Source organism: Chlamydotis macqueenii, chromosome 23 (genome assembly GCF_036417535.1).
Source record: "Chlamydotis macqueenii isolate bChlMac1 chromosome 23, bChlMac1.mat, whole genome shotgun sequence".
In the NCBI taxonomy this organism is placed as follows: Eukaryota; Metazoa; Chordata; class Aves; order Otidiformes; family Otididae; genus Chlamydotis; species Chlamydotis macqueenii.
This window is the reverse complement of record NC_141578.1, coordinates 2,189,542-2,210,510: the sequence shown is the minus strand read 5'-3', so window position 1 is coordinate 2,210,510 and position 20,969 is coordinate 2,189,542. Positions and strand designations below refer to the sequence as shown.

General features: G+C 47.0%; 1 protein-coding gene across 2 annotated transcripts in view; it reads left to right on the top strand.

The window, feature by feature from the left end:
• Nucleotides 1–913: 913 nt before the first annotated feature.
• LZTR1 (leucine zipper like post translational regulator 1) overlaps nucleotides 914–20,969 on the top strand; it is a 39,134-nt gene continuing 19,078 nt past the window's right edge. The window contains exons 1-9 of one of the 2 annotated variants that reach the window (XM_086765405.1): nucleotides 914–1,099; nucleotides 1,185–1,247; nucleotides 1,362–1,418; nucleotides 2,041–2,120; nucleotides 2,670–2,778; nucleotides 4,047–4,130; nucleotides 5,522–5,579; nucleotides 6,136–6,275; nucleotides 7,220–7,421. In XM_086765405.1, coding sequence (XP_086621531.1) covers nucleotides 924–1,099; nucleotides 1,185–1,247; nucleotides 1,362–1,418; nucleotides 2,041–2,120; nucleotides 2,670–2,778; nucleotides 4,047–4,130; nucleotides 5,522–5,579; nucleotides 6,136–6,275; nucleotides 7,220–7,421 — 969 coding nt within the window. In that variant the 5' untranslated portion in view covers nucleotides 914–923. Of the gene's footprint in view, nucleotides 1,100–1,184; nucleotides 1,248–1,361; nucleotides 1,419–1,980; nucleotides 2,121–2,669; nucleotides 2,779–4,046; nucleotides 4,131–5,521; nucleotides 5,580–6,135; nucleotides 6,276–7,219; nucleotides 7,422–20,969 lie in introns of those variants that run through there. The other variant, XM_086765406.1, reaches the window with a different exon arrangement.

Sequence of the window (20,969 nt, the reverse complement as noted above, 5' to 3'; positions counted from 1 at the left end):
GAGCTGCCCCTAGAAGAGGCCAAGTAGGGGGTGAGAGCGACAGCGCGGAAGGGTGATGGTTTGAAGGACCTCGGCGTGGTCCTGCTGGTGCTCACGGCGATGTTACTCCTTTGCGCTTAAGATTTCTTAGTGTCCTTGCTCGTAACAAAATACTGAGTGCCACACAATGTATCTTTACACAAGATTTTTTTTTTTTTTCTGGGGAGTTGTCAGTTTTGCTGGAACAGCTCTGACCCCTACCAAGGTGCTCGCTCAGGGTGAAAAATGCGGGTCTCGACGGAGAAGCGTCTAAGGTCTGGTTTCGAGGTGCAGAGCTGTTGCTGTTGAGAAGAAACTAACCTGAGAGTTGTAAGGTTACCAACACCGAGTCAGGAGCTACGCGCTCCCTGTTAAACTAAATGCAAACTGACGGGTGAGATGCAGGCTACTGCGCCGCCCTGGGCCTGTGCCACGGCTGGTGTCGGTGCCTGGCACGCGAAGCCCCTGCTCCAGTTCCTGCGCGGGGTCGCGTTCTGCACGCTGGGTGTTACCGTGCTGGAATAGCGTGGAGCTCCGGCGGCCACCGACTGGGATCGAACTGCTTCCTAGCTCAGCTCTGGCTCTGGCACAGGCCTTTATGCGTATTGGTGAGTATTGTTCTCGGTTTGGTTCTCTGTATTAACAAATAAACTCCGTTAACGTATAAACCCGCCTGCCTTCCGAGTCGCCTAGGGGCCTCCTCGGTCCCGGCCGGGCGCGGGCCTCGAACCCGGGACCTTCCGCCCTGCGGTGCCCGCACCACCCTTCCCCGCGCCCCCCCCCCCCCCCGCGCGCGCGGTGCATGCTGGGGGCTGTAGTCCGGGAGGCAGGGCGCGCCGGAAGCCCTGGCGCGGGGCACGCCGGGAGCTGTAGTCCGGCAGGCGGCCCCGCGGCCGGTGCGGGCCATGGCGGCGGCCGGAGCCCCGGCGGGCGGCGCGGGGCGCTCCAAGGTGGCGCCGAGCGTGGACTTCGACCACAGCTGCTCGGACAGCGTCGAGTACCTCACCCTCAACTTCGGGCCCTTCGAGACGGTGCACCGGTGGCGCCGCCTCCCGCCCTGCGACGAGTTCGTGGGGGCCCGGTGAGCGGGGGGGGGGCGGCGGGCGGGGGCGATGGGGTGGGGGGTGTCCCGGCGGGTCCTCACCGCCGGTCTCTGCCGCACACAGGCGCAGCAAGCACACCGTGGTGGCCTACCGGGACGCCATCTACGTCTTCGGCGGGGACAACGGGTAAGGCCACGGCGGGCCTGCGGGGAGCGGGGCGCGACCGGGGGGAGCCAGCGCTCCGGGGGGAGCGGGCCCGTTCCTCCCCGCCTCAGCCGCCTCTCCCGTTCCTCCCCGCAGGAAGACGATGCTGAACGACCTGCTGCGCTTCGACGTGAAGGACTGCTCGTGGTGCAGGTGGGCTGCCCTCGCCCGGCCCGGCCCCGCCCCGCCTGCGGGGCTGGCGGGTGGCTCGGCTTTCCTCAGCGCCCGCTCCCAGCTGGAAAAACCGGGGGCTGCAGCACAGCATCCAAGGGGAAGCGGCACCCCCGAGCCAAGTGCTGCCGCAGCTGACCCCGCCGGCCTGGTGCGTGGCGGAGCTGTCGGTCGAGTGCCCCGCACAGCTCCAGCCGGCGAGGGGATGCTGGGCAGCGCAGCGACGGGCAGGGAGCCCCGGGTTGTCGCTGTTCCCGCGCCCCCTGCGAGTGCGGGCAGAGGGACTGGGCTGCTGCAGCCCCTCAGGGCAGGGAGGGTGCCAAGGCAGGGTCACAGATGTCTCTGCTTCGCCCTGGACTCTGCTGTCCGTGTTGTCTTACCCGGCCTCGCTTGCTATCTCTGCCAAACAGATTGCAGCCGCAGCATCTTTTTGTGAAGTCCGTCGTAAAATCTTAGCGTAATTAAGAAACCAAAACTAGTGAAAACACTCAGGAACAGTAGAGTAACTTTTAACGATTGTTTCTCTTTTGAATGTGCACAATAGCCTTGAGCGCCTGAAGCATGCCAAGGATGTTTGATTGCTGCTGTTCTCAATGTTGTGCAGGGCTTTTACCACGGGGACCCCGCCAGCGCCGCGGTATCACCACTCAGCTGTGGTCTATGGGAGCAGCATGTTTGTGTTTGGTAAGAGAGCGGCAGATCACAGTTCTGCGTGCTTCGAATGATAAATGTGCTGGCATTGTTTTGAAAAAATCACAGAATCACAGAGTGGTTTGGGTGGGAAGGGACCTTCAAAGCCCACCCAGCCCAACCCCCCTGCCAGGAGCAGGGACATCTCCAACCGGATCAGGTTGCTCAGAGCCCCGGCCAACCTGGCCTTGAACGTTTCCAGGGATGAGAATAACTATAACTACTATAATCAAAATAACTATATATTTTTAGGAGATGTCAAAAGGTTTTATCTGGTGGCAAAGCCAGCATTTGTCATGGGTGACTGATTTCGACTTCAGCTTGGAAACACTTTTGCTATTTTGTCTAAAGTAAAGAAAACTTGAAACTCGTTGCCATAGTGTTTCTTTAGGGGTAGGAGTGGAGGAGATCTCCCGCCTGTAGTAGTCCATTAGCAAAATACCTTCGCTTTGTGTAACCTAAATGTAAGTTTTCTTCTAGTATAATGACCAGAGGTGCGTATGCTCTATTGCGTTTGAGTCTAATGGAGTTGTTGTTGCCCAGGTGGCTATACTGGAGACATTTACTCCAACTCCAACCTGAAGAATAAAAATGATCTCTTCGAATATAAGTTTGCAACTGGACAGTGGACAGAGTGGAAGACCGAAGGAAGGTAAGGATCTGGCATTGTTACCCTGCTCTTCAAGGGGACTTGGATGTAACTCAGCAAGCGTTTAAAATGGCACAGTTAGAATTAGTTACAACACTAATGAAGGCTGCAGGATGATTTCTGCTATACTTTCTTGATTAAAGCTTTCTGGAAACTGTCTTTGTTCTGAAGGAGTTTTTTTGCAAGGCCTCCATTCCATAGCGTACTATATCAGAAATCCGACCATAATCCATTCTTCGTGTTTCATTTCTGTGACAGAAATGGGAGAAAAGGATTTTTTTTTCTTTTCAATCGTTTCTTTTTCAAGGATAGAATGAAATGTGTTGATCCCTCATAGTTTCAATTTAGTTTTATCAGAAATTAGTTTGAGGCTTTTTTGTAGTTAAATCTATGCATTATTTTCTGAATAAAATTTGAGTTTCTTGGAGTGCTCTGAAATGCACACGCTTGCTTGAAGCGCGTTAACGTGATGTGTGTTCAGACAGATACATTCAGAAGCAGATGAATAAGTTGACAATATTTGTTTGGATCTGTTGAACACAGGTTCCTGAGGTTCAGCTTTCCGAGGCAAAACCAAAACCAGTAATGCATTACTTCTTAAAGCTGACTTTGTGCACGTTTTGGGATGTTATCCATGACACTGATTTTGACCCAACTTCACGTTTACCGCGCCCGCACATGGGACATACTGTGTCTTTACACGCGGTTCGTTACGTATTTGAAGTTTCTGAAATGCTGATTTTAGTGGGAGGAGGGAAGGGAGCATTTATCATTGTGATTTGTAGAAATACCCGCTCCATTCTTGAATTACTGTTACTCACCTCTGATGAGCGTATGTTATGTTTTAGAACATAGACTGCGTTGGTAAGTTCTTTTTCTGGTTATTCTAGCAAATCTGGACATTTCAGAGAGTAATTCTTATTCATATTTTACAAATTCAAATGTCCTTGTCTTCCCTCACAATTACAAGTGTGCCTACTGCACAACTGACCTCAAACGAGCTAACATTACATCTGCTGCCCTTGTGGCATCACATTTCTGTTCCACACTTCTTGACTGATTTAGTAAAACCAGCAAAAATTAGGGAGGAGAAATTTAGGATTGATCTTTTGTTATGGGCACTGCATCTCACGAACGCCCCGCTAACCAATCCCAAATAAACATTTGCGTAGGAGTCTTTCTGCTTCTTGCAAGGGCATTTTAGCAGATCCTTCTCACAGCACCTCTGCAGGTGATTTGAGAAATTTTTTAATTAATTTTCTCCATTGCAGATTGCCAGTTGCGAGGTCAGCTCACGGCGCAACAGTGTACAGTGATAAGCTGTGGATCTTTGCAGGCTATGACGGCAACGCACGGTGCGTGGTGGGGTCATTCTCTCGTTGGGTGCTTTTATAAAATCCTAATCCCTCGCTTCTCTGCAGAGGTGTTTTCGTGTACCACGCGATTTAAACACATCACTGGAGCTTTGCAAAGCCCAGCCTGTTGTTCAGCATTACATTTTCGCGGTTCACCAGTTCATGTTCAAATAAGCATGTTTAAAACCTAAAAATCTAGTGACTCAGAATGGCTACGGAGGTACAGTTTGACACCCTTCTTGGTTGTAAAGATACTAAACCATCTTCGAAATTTGCCAAATGAGCATTTCTCAAAAGATGCCTGCCACAGGCCTTCTGATGTCGCTGAAGACATGTAAAACAAGGCGTGGATTTTCTGTGAAGTCATGTGACAGAACTAAGAGAAGCATGTCAGCTTTTTCTCTGAAAATATTTGATGTTATTTAGGTTGAAGGGAGATTTTGGATGGGAAAAGACTGGAAATGAGTGGTACCTTGTTAGGGAGAGTCTGGTGCTTTGTCCCAGGTGGCAGCTCTTTGCGTTTGTGGTTGCTCTATCTGGGAAGAACCAATACCGAACACATGATTTTTCTTTTCTGTCTTGATGAACTTGAGAAGTATTTTATGTTACACAGTATTTGCATCGCGAGAGCACATAGACTGTCACAAACTAGGAGCTGCCCCAGCGTGCTGGGTTGCCTCCTCTTCTGAAGGAGGAGAATCTGCGGAAGAGTTGTCAGCTCCTCAAAGTCTCTGGGAGAACTGCTGTTAATTGGAAAAACAGACGGGATTTTTTTCTTTATTTCTGGAGGAGGAATGGGAGAAAGATGCATGACTCTGTGGAATTGCTCAGTTCCAGCTCAGGGAGTTCCCCAGGGACCTCGGGTAGCTGGAAGGAGGGATTGGGTGAGAGCAGCTGTATAATTTATATTAAATACGTCTAATCATGTTAAAAATGTCTGTTGGTGGAACATGAGCCTCCAGGCAGATTTGAACAATGTATTTTATGTATTAGAGGCAGGATTCAGCCGCATCAATAATTGCTGTGGTCGGTCTCCGGGGTTAGCTGGGGTAGGTGGAAGAAGGCAGAGTAATAAGGGGTATTTCTGTAAAAATCCGGAAGATTAAATAGCTCAAATCCTTAAGCTCCAGGCAGGGTTGCTGTGTGTAACTGTTAACTGTAGTATGCTTGTAACTAGAAAAATGGTGAGGCAAGCTTAGGTGCTGATATAAAATTGAGGTAGAGGATAAAAAGATTCTAATAGTTTATTTCTGCTAGCAGACGTAGGAGATTCTTCCTGTGCAGGAGGCAGAATGCTAATAAAATAGAATCTCTGTCCTTTCAACTCGGTGAGCTAAAAATTACCAAAAATAAACTGTTTCATATCACGTGTTTTTTGTGTTATCACACAGGTTAAATGATATGTGGACAATTGGCCTGCAGGATAGAGAGCTGACATGCTGGGAGGAGGTAAGAAGCTTTAATTTGAAGTGACACACAGAATTTTCTTTTTTAGTTTTCATACACAATTATTTAAAATTTCCTATGCTGGATAATTCTGCTCTCTCCTCAGAGTGTATTTGTCACACAACTGAAAAGAAGTGGTTCAGATTTTATTTTGGTTGTGTTTTTGGAAAACCAAGCATATATGAAAGTGATCTTTTGCCTGTGAATTTGTGAACTGAACCTACACTGCTCTGCTCCCTGGAAAAAGGGACTGCATTTCCCACTTCACCCACTGCCACAGACTGTGAGCTTTGCTGGCTGGCTCTCGAGATTGGAGTCCTGATCCTTGCAGTATCAGGGGCTTTAGAAATGTGGCCTCTCATCCTTTTTATCCGTGGTGCAAGGAGTCTGGGCAGACACGTAAGCGCAGCATTAGTTGATTGCCTGTGGGCAGATTTATAGGGACTGGGCTGTCTGCACGCGTTGCTGCCGTGTGGGCTGTCTGTCGGCTGGTGCGTGGCATGGTCCTGCAGCGCACTCCGCACGTGCGTTTTAAATTTCAAACTTTGTTTTCTTTCAGATTGAGCAAAGTGGTGAAATTCCTCCTTCCTGCTGTAATTTCCCTGTGGCTGTTTGCAAAGACAAGATGTTTGTTTTCTCTGGCCAGAGTGGAGCAAAGATTACCAATAATCTCTTTCAGTTTGAATTCAAGGAAAAGATGTAAGTGTAGACAGTTAAATCGCGCAAAATCCGCGTAATCCTTGACTACTGCAGTTGAGAAGTGCACATACTTAGGGGTATTGCGGAAGAATACTGCGTCTCCTGATGAGGAAGGGTGGATAAGACAAAACACGGCCTGTTTCAGTAAGACACTGTTGTTTGCCGTGTGCGTCAGATTGGTCTTTTTCAGCAGACGAACAGGAAGTTTAGCAGATTCACCTTAAACAAGAATCGTGAATGCTAGTGCGTTCAGAATGGGATGCCAGATATTACCTCCCAAAAAGCTGTTATCTGAGTCCCTGATTAAAACCAGACCGAGGTTAAAACCAGAAATACCAGTTCATAGTGAAATCACTGGGAAATGTAAAATGCATGGGATCTATTAAAATCTTCAGTGTTCAGCTTGAGATGTTTGGTGTGACTTGCTCAAAGTGTTGATCATTGGTCTGAAAATGTGGGGGAAAAATGCCAAAAAGTGATGATACAGATGCACTGGTTTGTCCTGACAACCTGGTCGGTCTGGTTAGTGGCTGAAGTGGAACCCCAACTGAAACAACAGCTAACGGCCCCCAAGCCTTGACTGAAATCGTGCTCTCTTAGGGAATAAGCCATGCCGTATCAAAATGGGATACGGTATCAGAACGGTGCCCTTTGCTTAGACGGGTTACCTGTTAAAGTGTGTGATAACAGATCACGGATTCCTTCCCACATGGTGGTCTTTGAGCTGCTGGCCTTTACTTAAATACCTGTGGGTTGTATTCCCTTTGTCACATTTTCAGTGAGAAGTTTAGCAGTGCAGGACTAGTCGTTGTCTACGCTCATGCAAGGCCAATAACTACTGTAATAGAGCTCTTCTTCTCTATTCTTACAGTCTGAGAGTTAGAAAACTTACTTTGCAGAAAGGAATTATTAAAAAATACACTGTTTCATTTTTAATGTCTCAGCTGGACACGAATTCCTACCGAGCACTTGCTTCGAGGCTCCCCTCCTCCTCCGCAGCGAAGATACGGCCACACAATGGTTGCATTTGACCGGCATCTCTACGTGTTTGGTGGTGCTGCAGATAACACGCTGCCCAACGAACTTCACTGCTACGACGTGGACTCTCAGACCTGGGAAGTCATCCAGCCCAGCCCAGACAGCGAGGTAAAACGTTGAGCTCTTGTTTTTTCCTTTTATGCTCCATCTTTTTTTTTTTTTTTTTTTTTTTGACCCATTTTTGCTGTCAAGCTATGGACGTGTTTTTGACAAGGATGTTGACTTTTAGTTAAATAGTAATAGCTCCTTCCCACCAGTGATTAAGCAGCTGAAACGTTGTGGGCAACAGTTTAGAAATTAGTCAGCCTTGACACATTTAAAGCTTTGTTTAGTACTGTTTAAAGAAATACCATAAAACACTTGAGTCAATCATTATCTGACAAAAATTAGGAGTGAATCTGACAAAAATTAGGAGTGAATTCACAGTGGTGGTGTGGTTGGCTGTGCACTCTTGAAGTGGAATGCAAAACTAGACAAGGTTTTCATTGTTTCCCGGGAACAATGCCTGGGTGCGTAAAATCTTACAAATTCTGTGATTATACAGAATAGCATTTCCCTTTTAGGTCAAGTGTAAAGTGTCTGCTTACGAAGGTATGACCGTAAAATAATAATAGAGATCATAGGAAGGCTGAGAAATGGCTTTTTGGAACATATTTGCATTAATAAGATATGAAAATTTAAAAGTTTGGGTTCTTAAGGTGAACATAAAAAGACAGTAGGCCACCAGGGGCCAAGTAAACACCCCAAATGAGAAGAGCACAAAAAAAAAGAAAAGATGATGAACATGTTCATATGTTTCTTTTGGGGCACCTTTACAGTGCAGCAATTGTGTGATAAAATGTTGATTTTTTTCGTAGTGCACTTGCAGACACGATCACTGAGATAACCTGGTATTTCAAGCTGAAGGGCTGAGCGTGGTTTCAGTAAACGCACATTTCACGAAATGTGCATTTCAGTGGCCTCTGATCATTTCACTCCCAGAATGCACAAAAAAAAAAGTAGATTTCTTGAAGCCTGTACTGATACGTGTATTTCCTGGATTTAGAATAGTTCTGTTGAATGGATTTGTTAATTTTAACAGATTTTCCCTTACGCCATGTTAAAATACTTGAGCTGATTCAACAGCAGGTTGAGAGGGCGTTAGCTGATCTGTGGGGAAGAAATACCTGGGGTTTGCGTGCTGTGCAGAGAGCTGCAGAGATCAGGTTGAACCTTAGAGGTGAATATTACGTGGACTGGGATGAAATGCAGATTCAGTAGTTCTGCCAGAAGCAGTGTGAGAGGGATGCTCACGTCCTTGACTGCTGCCCTCTACTTTAGTTTGTTTGCAGAGACGTTCATCTCGGGATTTGATGGAGAGGAAAATACCGTTTACATGCTGCACTTAATTTAACACTGCACATGGACCTCATTTTGAAAAATTGTTTGACCAAAATATTTCATAGTAGTCTATCTTATGCTTTACAAAGCTGATTTATTTTCACTTGAAATTAATAAAACTGCATCTCCAGATTTTTAAAGATACAGCTGCCTTCAGGAATGTCGATCCCGTTCTGTTCCTGCCAACTTAAGGCTTTGTGAGTCGTTGGTTCTTCGTGATGCGATTGCTTATTGCTTTCAAGAGCAAAACTGCTCCTGACAGTGTTGTAGAACAGCACCATTACCTGGCTTATCCCCTGCTGAATTTCATTCCGTATTTCGGAGCGCTTTTCTCAGGCTGTCTGTAGTCCCAGGCAGGTGTCTGTGTGTCAGTTGCACGTGTTGTATTTTGAAGGTTCGTTCACAGTTACGACAGCTAGAGACTGGTTTTGTGGAAGTGGCAAGTGAGAGTGAAGCACTGTTGAAACACGTGATGGTGAATTTTCTTAAAAGACTGATCAACTGCAAGATCTGAGAGGCTTTTGGCATTTAAATGATTTTGTGTGTTCTGCAGTGATAACTAGGTCATTTCTCAGAACTGTTTTCCTGAAGTTTCTATGAGTTTTTGGCAAAGACTTTGAACAGTGGCAGTGAGTCTCTCGTACCATACGATTCCCAGGACACTCTGAACGTGATGTTTCCTTTCTTATCTGTATCTGTGAATGAAATTATCCCCATTAAGTTGAAACAAAGTAGAAGACAATGAGTGCAGTGCTATCTCAGCACTTGAAGAATTCTGCTTGTGTGTGAAGTGATGGTGACCCCTGTTACCGTGCAGCAGGATAATCTATCTTGGCTTTTGATAGAGTTGGGATTTTTTTCCTTATTCTACTGGGTGGATTGTATAGCATATGTTCTTCACGTATTTTTCTATTTGTTACGTGCTGCGTTACAGCTTTGCTTAACGGCACTACAGCTAGGTTGACTTTCATACCTGTCATCACATGATGCATTCCCTTAATTCTTTCTTCTTTTTGACGTTTAGCATTGAGTGGGTAAAGCCTCTGCAGTGCAAAATAAGAAGTCTAGGTGCTGACTTAGCTATTAATTCAGTAGTGATTTTCACACTGCTTTGCAAAAGAGATTTCTTATGTTCCTGCTGAAGGAGTGAATGCTGCCATTCCAGTCTTTCTTGTTCTCTGAACTAAGACTAAGCCAGCCCTGAAAGCTCTTCAGAGTGCTCCAGGTAGTGATTTGGACTTCTCAGACCTACACGTGCCAGTAATAGAAATGGACTGTCGGGTGGAAATGGTATTTGTCCCTGCTGCCCTGTTATGGGCAGTGTGGAATCACAGAATCACAGAGTGGTTTGGGTGCGAAGGAACCCTTAAAGCCCACCCAGTCCAACCCCCCTGCACGGAGCAGGGACATCTCCAACCAGATCAGGTTGCTCAGAGCCCCGGCCAACCTGGCCTGGAATGTTTCCAGGGATGGGGCATCCACCGCCTCTCTGGGCAACCTGGGCCAGTGCTCCACCACCTCAGCGTAAAAAAATTCTTCTTCTTTACACTGTCTTCTTCTTTTACCGTCTTCTAGTTTAAAACCATTTCCCCCATCCTGTCACACCAGGCCCTGCTGAAGAGTCTCTCCCCACCTTTCCTGCAGCCCCCTTTGGGCACTGGGAGGCCGCTCTCAGGTCTCCCTGGAGCCTCCTCTTCTCCAGGCTGAACAGCCCCAGCTCTCCCAGCCCGGCCTCACAGCAGAGCTGCTCCAGCCCTCTCAGCATCTGCGTGGCCTCCTCTGGACCCTCTCCAACAGCTCCACGTCCTCCTGATGCTGGGGGCTCCAGAGCTGGACGCAGTGCTGCAGGGGGGTCTCACCAGAGCGGAGCAGAGGGGCAGAATCCCCTCCCTCGACATGCTGCCCACGCTGCTGGGGATGCAGCCCAGGATGCGGTTGGTTTCTGGGCTGCAAGAGCACATTGCCGGCTCCTGTTGAGCCTCTCATCCAGCAGCACCCCCAAGTCCTTCTCCTCAGGGCTGCACTCAATCCCTTCATCTCCTGGCTTGTATTGATACCGAGGGTTGCCCCATGTGCAGGACCTTGCACTGGGTCTTATTGAACCTCATGAGGTTCACATGGGCCCACTTCTCAAGCCTGTCCAGGTCCCTCTGGATGGCATCTCGTCCCTCACGCGTGTCAGCCGCACCACTCAGCTTGGTATTGTCTGCAAACTCGCTGAGAGTGCACTCCATCCCACTGTCTCTGTCATTGATGGACATGTTAAACAGCACTGGTCCCAGTACAGACCCTTGAGGGACACAACTTGTCACCAACCCCCATCTGGACATTGAGTCGTTGACCACTACCCTCTGGATCCGACCATCCAACCAATTCCTCATGCACCAAACAGTCCACCCGTGAAATCCATATCTCTCCAATTTAGAGAGAAGGATGTTGTGGGGGACTGTGACAAAGGCCTTACAGAAGTCCAGGTAGATGACATCCATAGCTTTTCCCTTGTCCACTGATGTAGTCACTCCATCAGAGAAGGCCCCTAGGTTTGTCAGGCAGGACTTGCCCTTGGTGAAGCCGCGCTGGCTGTCTCAAACCACCTCCCTGTCCTCTGTGTGCCTCAGCATAGCTTCCAGGAGGATCTGGTCCATGACCTTCCCAGGCACAGAGGTGAGGCTGACAGGTCGGTAGTTCCTAGGATCCTCTTTTTTACCCTTTTTAAAAATGAGGGCAATGTTTCCCTTTCTTCAGTCAGCAGGGACCTCACCTGACTGCTCTGACTTTTCAAATATCATGGAGAGTGGCTTGGCAACTCCATCAGCCAGTTCCCTCAGGACTCTGGGATGCATCTCGTCAGGTTCCATAGACTTAGGGGTATTCGGGTTCCTCAGGTGTTCAGGAACCCGATCTTCTCTTACAGTGGGAGGGACTTTGCTCCCCCAGTTCCCATTTCATGGTCCATCCACTCAGGAGGTGTGGGAAGAGGGATTACCAGGGAAGACTGAGGCAAAAAAGGAAGGTGACAAATCACATGAGAGTGAGGAATCTCAAAGTTTTTACCCGGGGAGGGTGACACGATTTGAGCGTTAATGACAGTGGTGCAGGGCGAGTTCCAGGAAGGTCACAGGCAGTGACTGAGGACAGGAGCAGTCAAGTGTCAGGTGCTATGGCAGCACTGAGACAGTCTGGCGTTTTCTGCATTTTGGGTAAACAGGGAGAGCAAAAACTGGAAACAAGGCTGGCGGTGGACCTGTTCCGGTTCTCTACCTAGGTCTCTCCAAATCGTTGACCGTGCCTCTCTGTGGCGTGGAGGATGAAAAATGGCTTAATAAGTAGAAGAGGGGAAAGCAAAGTGGAACAGATCAGAACTTGAGAAATTTTATGCTTTTAGGATGTCCCCAAGATTAAAATCAAGACATGCTTTCTGAGCTGCACAATTGCAGCCCATAGCTCCTGGTACCTTCGTCTGGACGCTGTAATATACGTACATAGGTGTTTCACAGAGCGCACTGAGCTGTTCTCCATCTCTGCTGCTACGTATCTTCTCAGCTGGGGGTTCTGCTTTTCTAGGGCAGCCAGAGGAATATCACATCTGAGTCAATACCTGCATAACACCACCAAAGCTGCCTGAGGTGCTCGGTACCCTTTATACAGGGCTGTCAGAGGGTTGGAAAAGAATTTAAAGATATTTTCCTTTTTCTTTGTTGGCCTTGAGTTTTCCCATTGAACTCAAAATATCCTTGACTTTCTGAAGAAGATTGGAACAGCATAAAAGATCAGCAGGAAATAAGAGGGGAAGTGCCCCGTCTTGCACAGTTGCTTCCCAGCAGACCGACAGGCACACGTACGTGCGTGCAGCCGTCGCGATTCGTGCTGCAGAGTTGCTCCAGGTCCGGGAAGGGCGCACGCCCACTTGTGGACACAGTCACGCGATGTCTGGAAACAACCGCTGTTTCATAGAGGATAGGATGTCGTGAGGAGAGGAAGAACGTTCTCCTTCCTTGCACTGCTTAAAGAGGTGAGCGCGTGGGACAGTGAAAATGCCTGCGGATCGCTGCCCGGTTAGCCGGCGAATTACCAGCACCTCCCCGGTGGCTGCAGGCACTGGTCAGCACTCTGTCTTTCCAGAAGTTACAAGAGAAATCTTTAAAACATGGCCTGTGAAACGTTTCAGTCTCACAATTAGGCCTTTCAAAGCCAAGAGCAATAAAAATTTCAGACTTTCAAAGCTCTTGATTTTTATTTTAATAGGCAAACAGAAAGGTTGAGGTTAATGTGTTGGTAACCTTCTCGGGCTTACTTTGAGACACGGTTCTGGATTTCTTCAGATGGATTACAGTGACACGGCTTGTGGGCAGCTAAGAAGGATTAAGGGAATTTACTCATCCTGCTGTGGGTGAGTCTGCCACGCTGTGCAGAGATCAGTTACACCCGTTGAGGTGTCTTCAGGCAAAAGAGATAAGTTCCTACGTGAACAAAACCCTGAACCCCTGCAACGCGCCCCCAACAAGATCTGCCTCCAGATGTGGTGGGTGTAGTGGTCAGGGTGTCATGTTCTGCTGGGAGAGATACGCTTCAGCATTTCACAGCCCGAAGAGGAGACCGATACTTTACTTGTGCTTATAAATAATCTGTGATGTTGAGACTTGCATCCTTTTTTGAATACACTTGTTAAAAATTTAGGATCTTCATACCAGTGACCTTTTCATGTTTGTGCTCAGTAAGCCGGGAGACATCTTGAAAATATTAGGAAAAAATGTTTTATGCTGAGGGTGGTGGAGCACTGGCCCAGGGTGCCCAGAGAGGCGGTGGATGCCCCATCCCTGGAAACATTCCAGGCCAGGTTGGCCGGGGCTCTGAGCAACCTGGTCTGGTTGGAGATGTCCCTGCTCCTGGCAGGGGGTTGGGCTGGGTGGGCTTTGAAGGTCCCTCCCCACCCAAACCACTCTGTGATCCTATGATTCTATGTTAGTATTTATAAATACCTGGTTATCAGAGGAACTGTAGTTAATATCGTTGCACAGCTTTCTGTTTGTCAAGTCTACATTCATATCCTTCCTGAGGGATGGTTATTACGTGCTTTTACGGAATTCTCCCAGAGAAAGCAAAATGCAGGTGTATGTGGACGATAGGCAGAAGGAATGTATTTCTGCAGCTCACTTAGCGGTAAGAAATTAGAACAACGGAGTATTGACATGGCTCACACAGCATGGGTGTAAAGTTGGATAAATGGAAGATGTGAAATACAGTTTTGAATGGGGAGTGGTTACTCTTTAGGTCCTTCAGGGACCGATTCGTGTTGTTTCATGGCTATAAACTTTTGTCAATGACCTTGAAAGAAAGCAGAAAATCACAGCTTTCCCCTAATATTTACTGATTGTCTAGAGTTTTGCCAATTAATGATTAAAATAACAGTCCACTGTTTGGATGGGAATTCTTCTTAAGTGGGCACAAACACTAGGTGTTTCGGTGTGTGTGTGTGAAGTAACACATCTCCGAGCAGAGTGTGTGGTCTGTGCTGAAGAGTTGCCCTTACAGAACGCCTGGAAACAATGACTTCAAAACTTTAGTCATTGTGGGCAGCTGAGACAAGCTCCTGGTGACGTAAAACGGCTGGAAGTGCTGATGGCGTTCTTGGCTCCAGAAGCTGACATCGGGTGGTATCATTTAGCAACAGAAATACACTGCCCCTGTGTTTGTTAGATAGATCTTCCAGTGTGATCTCTCACCATCCCGTGTTCGCAAACCAAGGAGGTTATTCAGAGAAGAAATCTGAAAATGATTAGAGACTGGGAATCGCAGTGATCGGCTGTGAAGCGTGCTGTCTCTTAGGGAAGGTTTAGGAAATTACTTCTTCGCTGGCCTTCCTGCGGAACAGAGGCTTTTTAGTCTATTGGTAAAAGATAAAGCAAGATCCAGTGGCTTAAAGTTGAGAAAAGAAATATTGACACTAGAAAAGAAAAGAAAAGTTTACAAATTGTAAAGAATGAGGGTAATGATTCATTGCAATGTATTACAAGAGGGTTTTTTTTGCAGATTATTCACTACTTCTAAATGAGAATTTGGTATTTTCTAAAAAGAAAGTTTTCCTGAAAGAAAGTTTCCATTTCACCACTACTTAAAGGAAGTCTTGTAGGTTGTCTTATGCAGGAAGTCAGATCGAGATCCCAGAAGCACTGTATGGCAATTTGATTTTTGAACACACACCACGGTGCCAAAAAGAAGCAAATGGTTGGTCACTTGATTTTTGTCATCTGCTGTTAGATTATTAGATTTCGGTATGTGGTCCTTATCCTTTGAGACACGTTCACTGGATTTTGCAATGCTTGTTCTTTAAACTCAGCCTAATCCTCTCTGATGAATTGTACATTAACACTGCTTTTTAAATTTGCAACTGATTTATTAGAGTTGTTTTAAAGGAAAGAGAGTTTACTGTTAATACAGTAGTCTGTAAATAAGTTACAGATTGTCTTATGTTCTGACTTTTGCAGTGACAGCAGCACATGTTTGAATGTCACTGTTCAAGAATTAACCTTCCTGTTTCCATGCTGTATTCTCCAGTGATGGAAAAAAATCCCGTATCCAATGATGTCCACTGTCCCATCCCCTACAACTTACCACAATGGGAACTGCAAAATCTCTAGAGGAGCTGATATCACAACAGGCTTACTCATATTTATGACTTTCCTTTTGTATCTACTCGTTTATCCTGTGTTGTAGGGTTATTCATCATGATGTTCAACTTTCTATCCTCTGCCACAATCTGTGACAATCCCTCCTCTGCTCCGTGTGAGGAAGCGATACTTACTGAGGTGATCCTCTGCTTTACACCGTTGTTAAGATGAAGTTATGTGGCAATGCAGTTACGATGATCTCAATAAATACATTGCAGACAAAATGTTTTCGACTTGCTAGCAGTAGTGCAGTGTTGAAGATTCCATGAGAAGTCTCTACCACTGGCAATCTTTAAGAACAAGCTAGATGAACCTCTCCCAGGAATGAAATGGGTATTGTTGATGCTGCTTGGAGCAGAGGAATGGAAATAGCCTTTAACGAGATCCTTCCCAGGTATCTGTGATAGATTCTGAATTCCCTCTCTTCTATGGTATAATCAGGACAGAGGGGAAGAGGAAAAGCTAAATTTCCATCTCAGACATAAATTAAATTTCTATCATAGCAGAAGCTAAGCTGGGCTTCCAGGCCTGGAGTATGTTAAAGAATAGGAGAAATTTTTAAAGAATAGGAGTCACAAAAGCAGGTAGGTCGGAAAGGACCTCCAGAAGTCTTGAGTCTAACCTCATGCTCAAAGCAGGTCTGGTTGGGGCAGGTTGCTCAGACCCTCGTCCACTCAGTTTCTGTGTATCTCTAAGGACAGAGATCCAACAGCCTCTCCTGGCTCCTCTTCCAGTGTTTGTTTGCTGTCATTGTAAAGGATATCTTCCCTTCATCCCAAATCAGAATTTCCTGTGCTCTAACTTGTGTCTGTTGCCTCCTGTCTTTCCTGATCGTCTTGGTAGCCCTCCACTGGAATTGTTCCAGCAGGTCAATGCCTTTCTTCTACTGGGGAGCAAGAAACTGGGCAGAGTACTTCAGATGTGTTCTTACAAGTGCTGGGCAGAGGAGGAAAAATCCCTTCCCTCAACGTGCTGGCTACACACTTGCTGATACAACTGAGGATGCTGTTGACCTTACCCGGTGTGATAATGCTGACTCCTGTTCAGCTTTGTTGTCCACCAGGACTCCTGTGTTTTTATCTCAAGAGCTGCTTTCTAGACAGCCAGGCCCCAGCCTGTAAGGAATTACTCTGTCTCGGGGACAGGACTTTACATTTGCCTTGGCTGAACTTCCTGAGGTGCCCGTCAGCCCACTTTTCCAGCCTAGATAAGTCCTTTTGAGTAGCAGCCTCCAGCATTTCAACCGCACCAGACAATTTGGGATCAACTACAGACTTACGGAGAACGCAGTGCCGTCCTCTAATCTGTGAAGGCATTCAGCATTTTGTAGGAGATGATCCGGTTAGTCAGGAAAAATTTACCCATGGCAACTCCTTGCTGACTGTTCCCAGTCACCTCCTTCATGTGGTGGAAGTAGCTTCCAGGAGGACTTGCTCCGTAACCTTCTCGGGACGGAGTTGTTGACGGCCCTGTGAGCTGGATGCTGCTCTGTACAGGTGAAAGAAGCCTTTTGCCCAAGCTGTGTTCCTAGGTTTGTATCATGCCAGAATTTTAAAAGCAATAGGTGCTTCATGGATTATAAACAGCACTTTGTTTACTCTCAGGTGCCTACAGCCATGAGCTAGGACAGATGAGCCCGTTGCCGTAGTCCGGAAGGAATCCCTGTCTAAGGAAAGGCGCAGTAAAGCCCTTCAGCATTTGCCTTCTCCGTCTTTGTGCATCTGCAGAGCTCTGTGTCTTTAAGTTTGCTCTGAAATGAGTCTGTTCCGATTTTGTCTGAAAAGCATATAGATTTTCTGCACCCAGCATGTGAAAACATTTTAAATCCTTAAACCTCCCTGAACCTAACAAATATGCAAAGCTCTGTCTGCCCATCTGGTTGAGAGTTTTCTGCTCTTGCCTGATCTGATCGTGTGGAGTGTAAACAGCTCCCAGTTGTGACATCTCATTTGGAGCTGTTGGAGTTTATGGTTTTCTTCCAGTTTCAGAGGAAAAATAGATATTTTTAATTTTTTTTCACGTTTTAGTTTATGTTGGTTCAGCAGGTTTGTTTGTTGATAGCTTTAGGTCTTTTTATTTCATTTTGGCTTAGAGTTTTTAGTCTTACTGGAGGACAGAGAGGCTCACCAGTGTTCCCAGGCTGTGAAAGAGAGATGAGTGCATCTTTACTGGCTTTGCAGTTTGGTACAGTGATCAGCTTCCTTAATTCCTGCTCATTCATATGTGAGGGCGAGGAAAGGTAAAAGTTACACAATTATGAATTTATCCTGTAAATATAAGAAGACTTCTGAGAAGCTGAGAGAATGAGAAAGAAGAGCCTTGAAACAGCCACAGTGGATTTGATTTTAGCTACTTCCTAATATTGCACGTAGTGTTGAAATTTCAATCTGAAAAAGCACTGAAAACATTTAGAAATGTTTTCATAAAGTTCAACCAGGCCAAGTGCAAGGTCCTGCACGTGGGTGGGGCAATCCCAGGCACAAATCCAGGCTGGGCAGAGAATGGATGGAGAGCAGCTCTGAGGAGAAGGACTTGGGAGTGCTGGTGGATGAGAAGCTCTCATGAGGAGCCGGCACTGTGCACTTGCAGCCCAGAAACCAACGGCATCCTGGGCTGCACCCCCAGCAGCGTGGGCAGGAGGTCGAGGGAGGGGATTCCGCCCCTCTGCTCCGCTCTGGTGAGACTCCACCTGCAGCGCTGCGTCCAGCTCTGGAGCCCCCAGCATCAGAAGGACGTGGACCAGTTGGAGAGGGTCCAGAGGAGGCCACGCAGATGCTGAGAGGGCTGGAGCAGCTCTGCTGTGAGGCCAGGCTGAGAGAGCTGGAGCTGTTCAGCCTGGAGAAGAGGAGGCTCCGGGGAGACCTGAGAGCGGCTCCCAGTGCCCAAGGGGGCTGCAGGAAAGGTGGGGAGAGACTCTTCAGCAGGGCCTGGTGTGACAGGATGGGGGAAATGGTTTTAAACTAGAAGAGGGTATATTTAGACTAGATATAAAGAAGAAATGTTTTACAGTGAGGGTGGTGGAGCACTGGCCCAGGTTGCCCAGAGAGGCGGTGGATGCCCCATCCCTGGAAACATTCCAGGCCAGGTTGGCCGGGGCTCTGAGCAACCTGATCTGGTTGGAGATGTCCCTGCTCCTGGCAGGGGGGTTGGACTGGGTGGGCTTTGAAGGTCCCTTCCCACCCAAACCGCTCAGTGATTCTATAAATGCTTTGAGAAATGAAGAAGAGATAAACACTGAAAACAACACAAGGAGTCGCAGCCTGCAATAACAGCACAGCCAATGTGTTCTTAACAGCCAAGAGAATCAATCTCACTACAAGGAAGTTACATTTTTGTCACTGACCCAGATCTCTTGACAGAGGTACAGAAGAGTTGCATCTGGACCATGTGTAGGGCCAGCTCAGGCCTGGCCCTTGAGGAGCGCACGGCTGTGGTGGAGCAGCAGCGGCTGCGATAGCTCTGTGTTCATTGCCGGTCCTTACACCGCAGCGTAACCTATCAGCTGTAGGAAAGGTTTTGCTTTGTTGTCTTCCAAATGTGTTGGTTTTGGCATAAAGTACAGGTTGTCTCTTCATGGTGATCTGTCTGCCGCGTGTTCTCAACAAGCCGAAATGTGGGAAGCCTGTCTCAGACTGCGGGAATGGCTGACAGATGTTCCCTCTTTGCCATCTTTGTTCCTGATCTGCGTTCTTCCTGCTTGCAGTGAACAAAACCCTCAGCCTCCCATGAAGAACCATGGGAGGAAGAGGGCAGGCAAAAAGCAATTAATGCTTAAGATTCTCTTAAGCGTCTTCTCAGATGTACCTCTGTCATTGCAAAAAAAACATCAGAAAACTGCACAGCTGATTTGATCATCAGTTTGACCATCATAGCGATGGCCTCCAAAGAAGACTGTGGTGCTTTCTCTGGACTGATTGTGAATGTTTTGGATACGTGGACACGATCTTTTGGAGCTTCAGCCACGGGGGGACCCCTGCTTGATGTCCAGCCTCTCTTGTCTCCCATCTATACTTTTAGACGCTATTGTTTTTAAATCTTGTAACGGGTGTCCCATCCAGAAGTGTCTGAGAGACCATCTGCCCCAGAAGAAGGTCCCTGCTTGCCCTTGGAAGAACGTGGTTGAAAAAAATCTTGGGTTATATTTGGTTTAGATTTCGGCATAACAACAATTAAACAACCACCCACAGCAGACTCAGAGGTAAATAAATAAATACTTGGAAGTGAATCAGACTTCAAAATTGCAAATTAAATTTATTCCTGGAGAAAAATAAATTGCAGCCTTGTATATGCTTTTTCTCCTCCACTCCTTTTTTCTCTCCTTGAAATTTCTCTTGAGCCATTTCAGCTTAAACTGCAATCAAAGAACCATTTAAGCCCTGACTCTGTACCTGCGAGGTCTAAATTGCGAAGAGAAACCAGTGCTGACCCCTGAAACTATTCATTTGATTTAATTTTACTTTTACATTGATTCAACTTAATTTATTAAGGACTTCAAGTGAAGCTGAATGTATTCCTGATGAGGTTAAAATTTGAATCAATTAGTTTATGTAGGAGTTTGCACAGGTTTAACTAAGTTTATTTTAAAGTCTATGGAATCAGCCCCAGAGAGGCTGCTCAGGGCTGTGATCGCACTGTTTGGATGATTGCTGGGTGCTTCCGCGCGGAGAGGAGCAACGCCGATGCACAGCTTTGTAAGTCGGATCAGAACCCTGATGAGCAGCACAGGACAAACGCAATTTGTGCTGTCTAGACAGGGTAGAGTGAGTTTTGAGCACAAGAACTGAAAACAAAAAAAAAAACCCAAGACTTGTGAAATCCTTGAATTTTCAAAGTGATGGCTCGAAGCGTGCTGGTAGCGTGGAGGGGTGTACTGAAAAGGAAGCAAAGGGGACTGATGAGATCTGCTTTCGAAAGCAAAGATTCCGGCTTGAAAAGAGCCTCCGATTGCAAATCTCATTAACCTTAATGAGAGAAAACACTTCAACAAATGAAACAGGGCAGTGTATCTCGGAGAGGACTGCCAGCCCAGATCATCAGAGGTGTCAGGACTGAATCTAAAATTCTTTTTGTCAGGCACTGCTAATAAAGTAAGGAGATCACGCTGATTGAGGGGTCGGTGTAGGATCTGCGGCTGACAAATACGTTCTGACTGGCAGTGCGTCTTTGTGATTTTTCGCGTTCTCGTATGCACTGAGAGCGAGAGGGACGATAGCCCTTTGGATTCACACGCGGCTGTCTGGAGTCGCACCAGCAGAAACCCTTACTGGAATTATAGCTATTGCGACTCAAAAGCACAGTTTTGTACGGATTATCTCACCTGCCAGACTCAATATATGTTTGCAGAGTGCTGGTTTCAGGTAGCAGTTACTGTTATACCAGGAGGACTTTACCACAGGTATACTGGTATTATACTGGTATGACTGTCGTTTAGCATACGTCGCGTGGGGCTGGCTCTGCGGTGTAATGGTTCTGTTTACCACGGTCATCCTGAGCACAATTCTCACCCTGTTATCTAAGGTGCACCAAGGAGGGGCTGCCATCATCAGAAGAGAACTGAAAGCGTGGGAGGAAGCATCTGGTGCACAACAGGATTGGGAAGCTCTTGCTC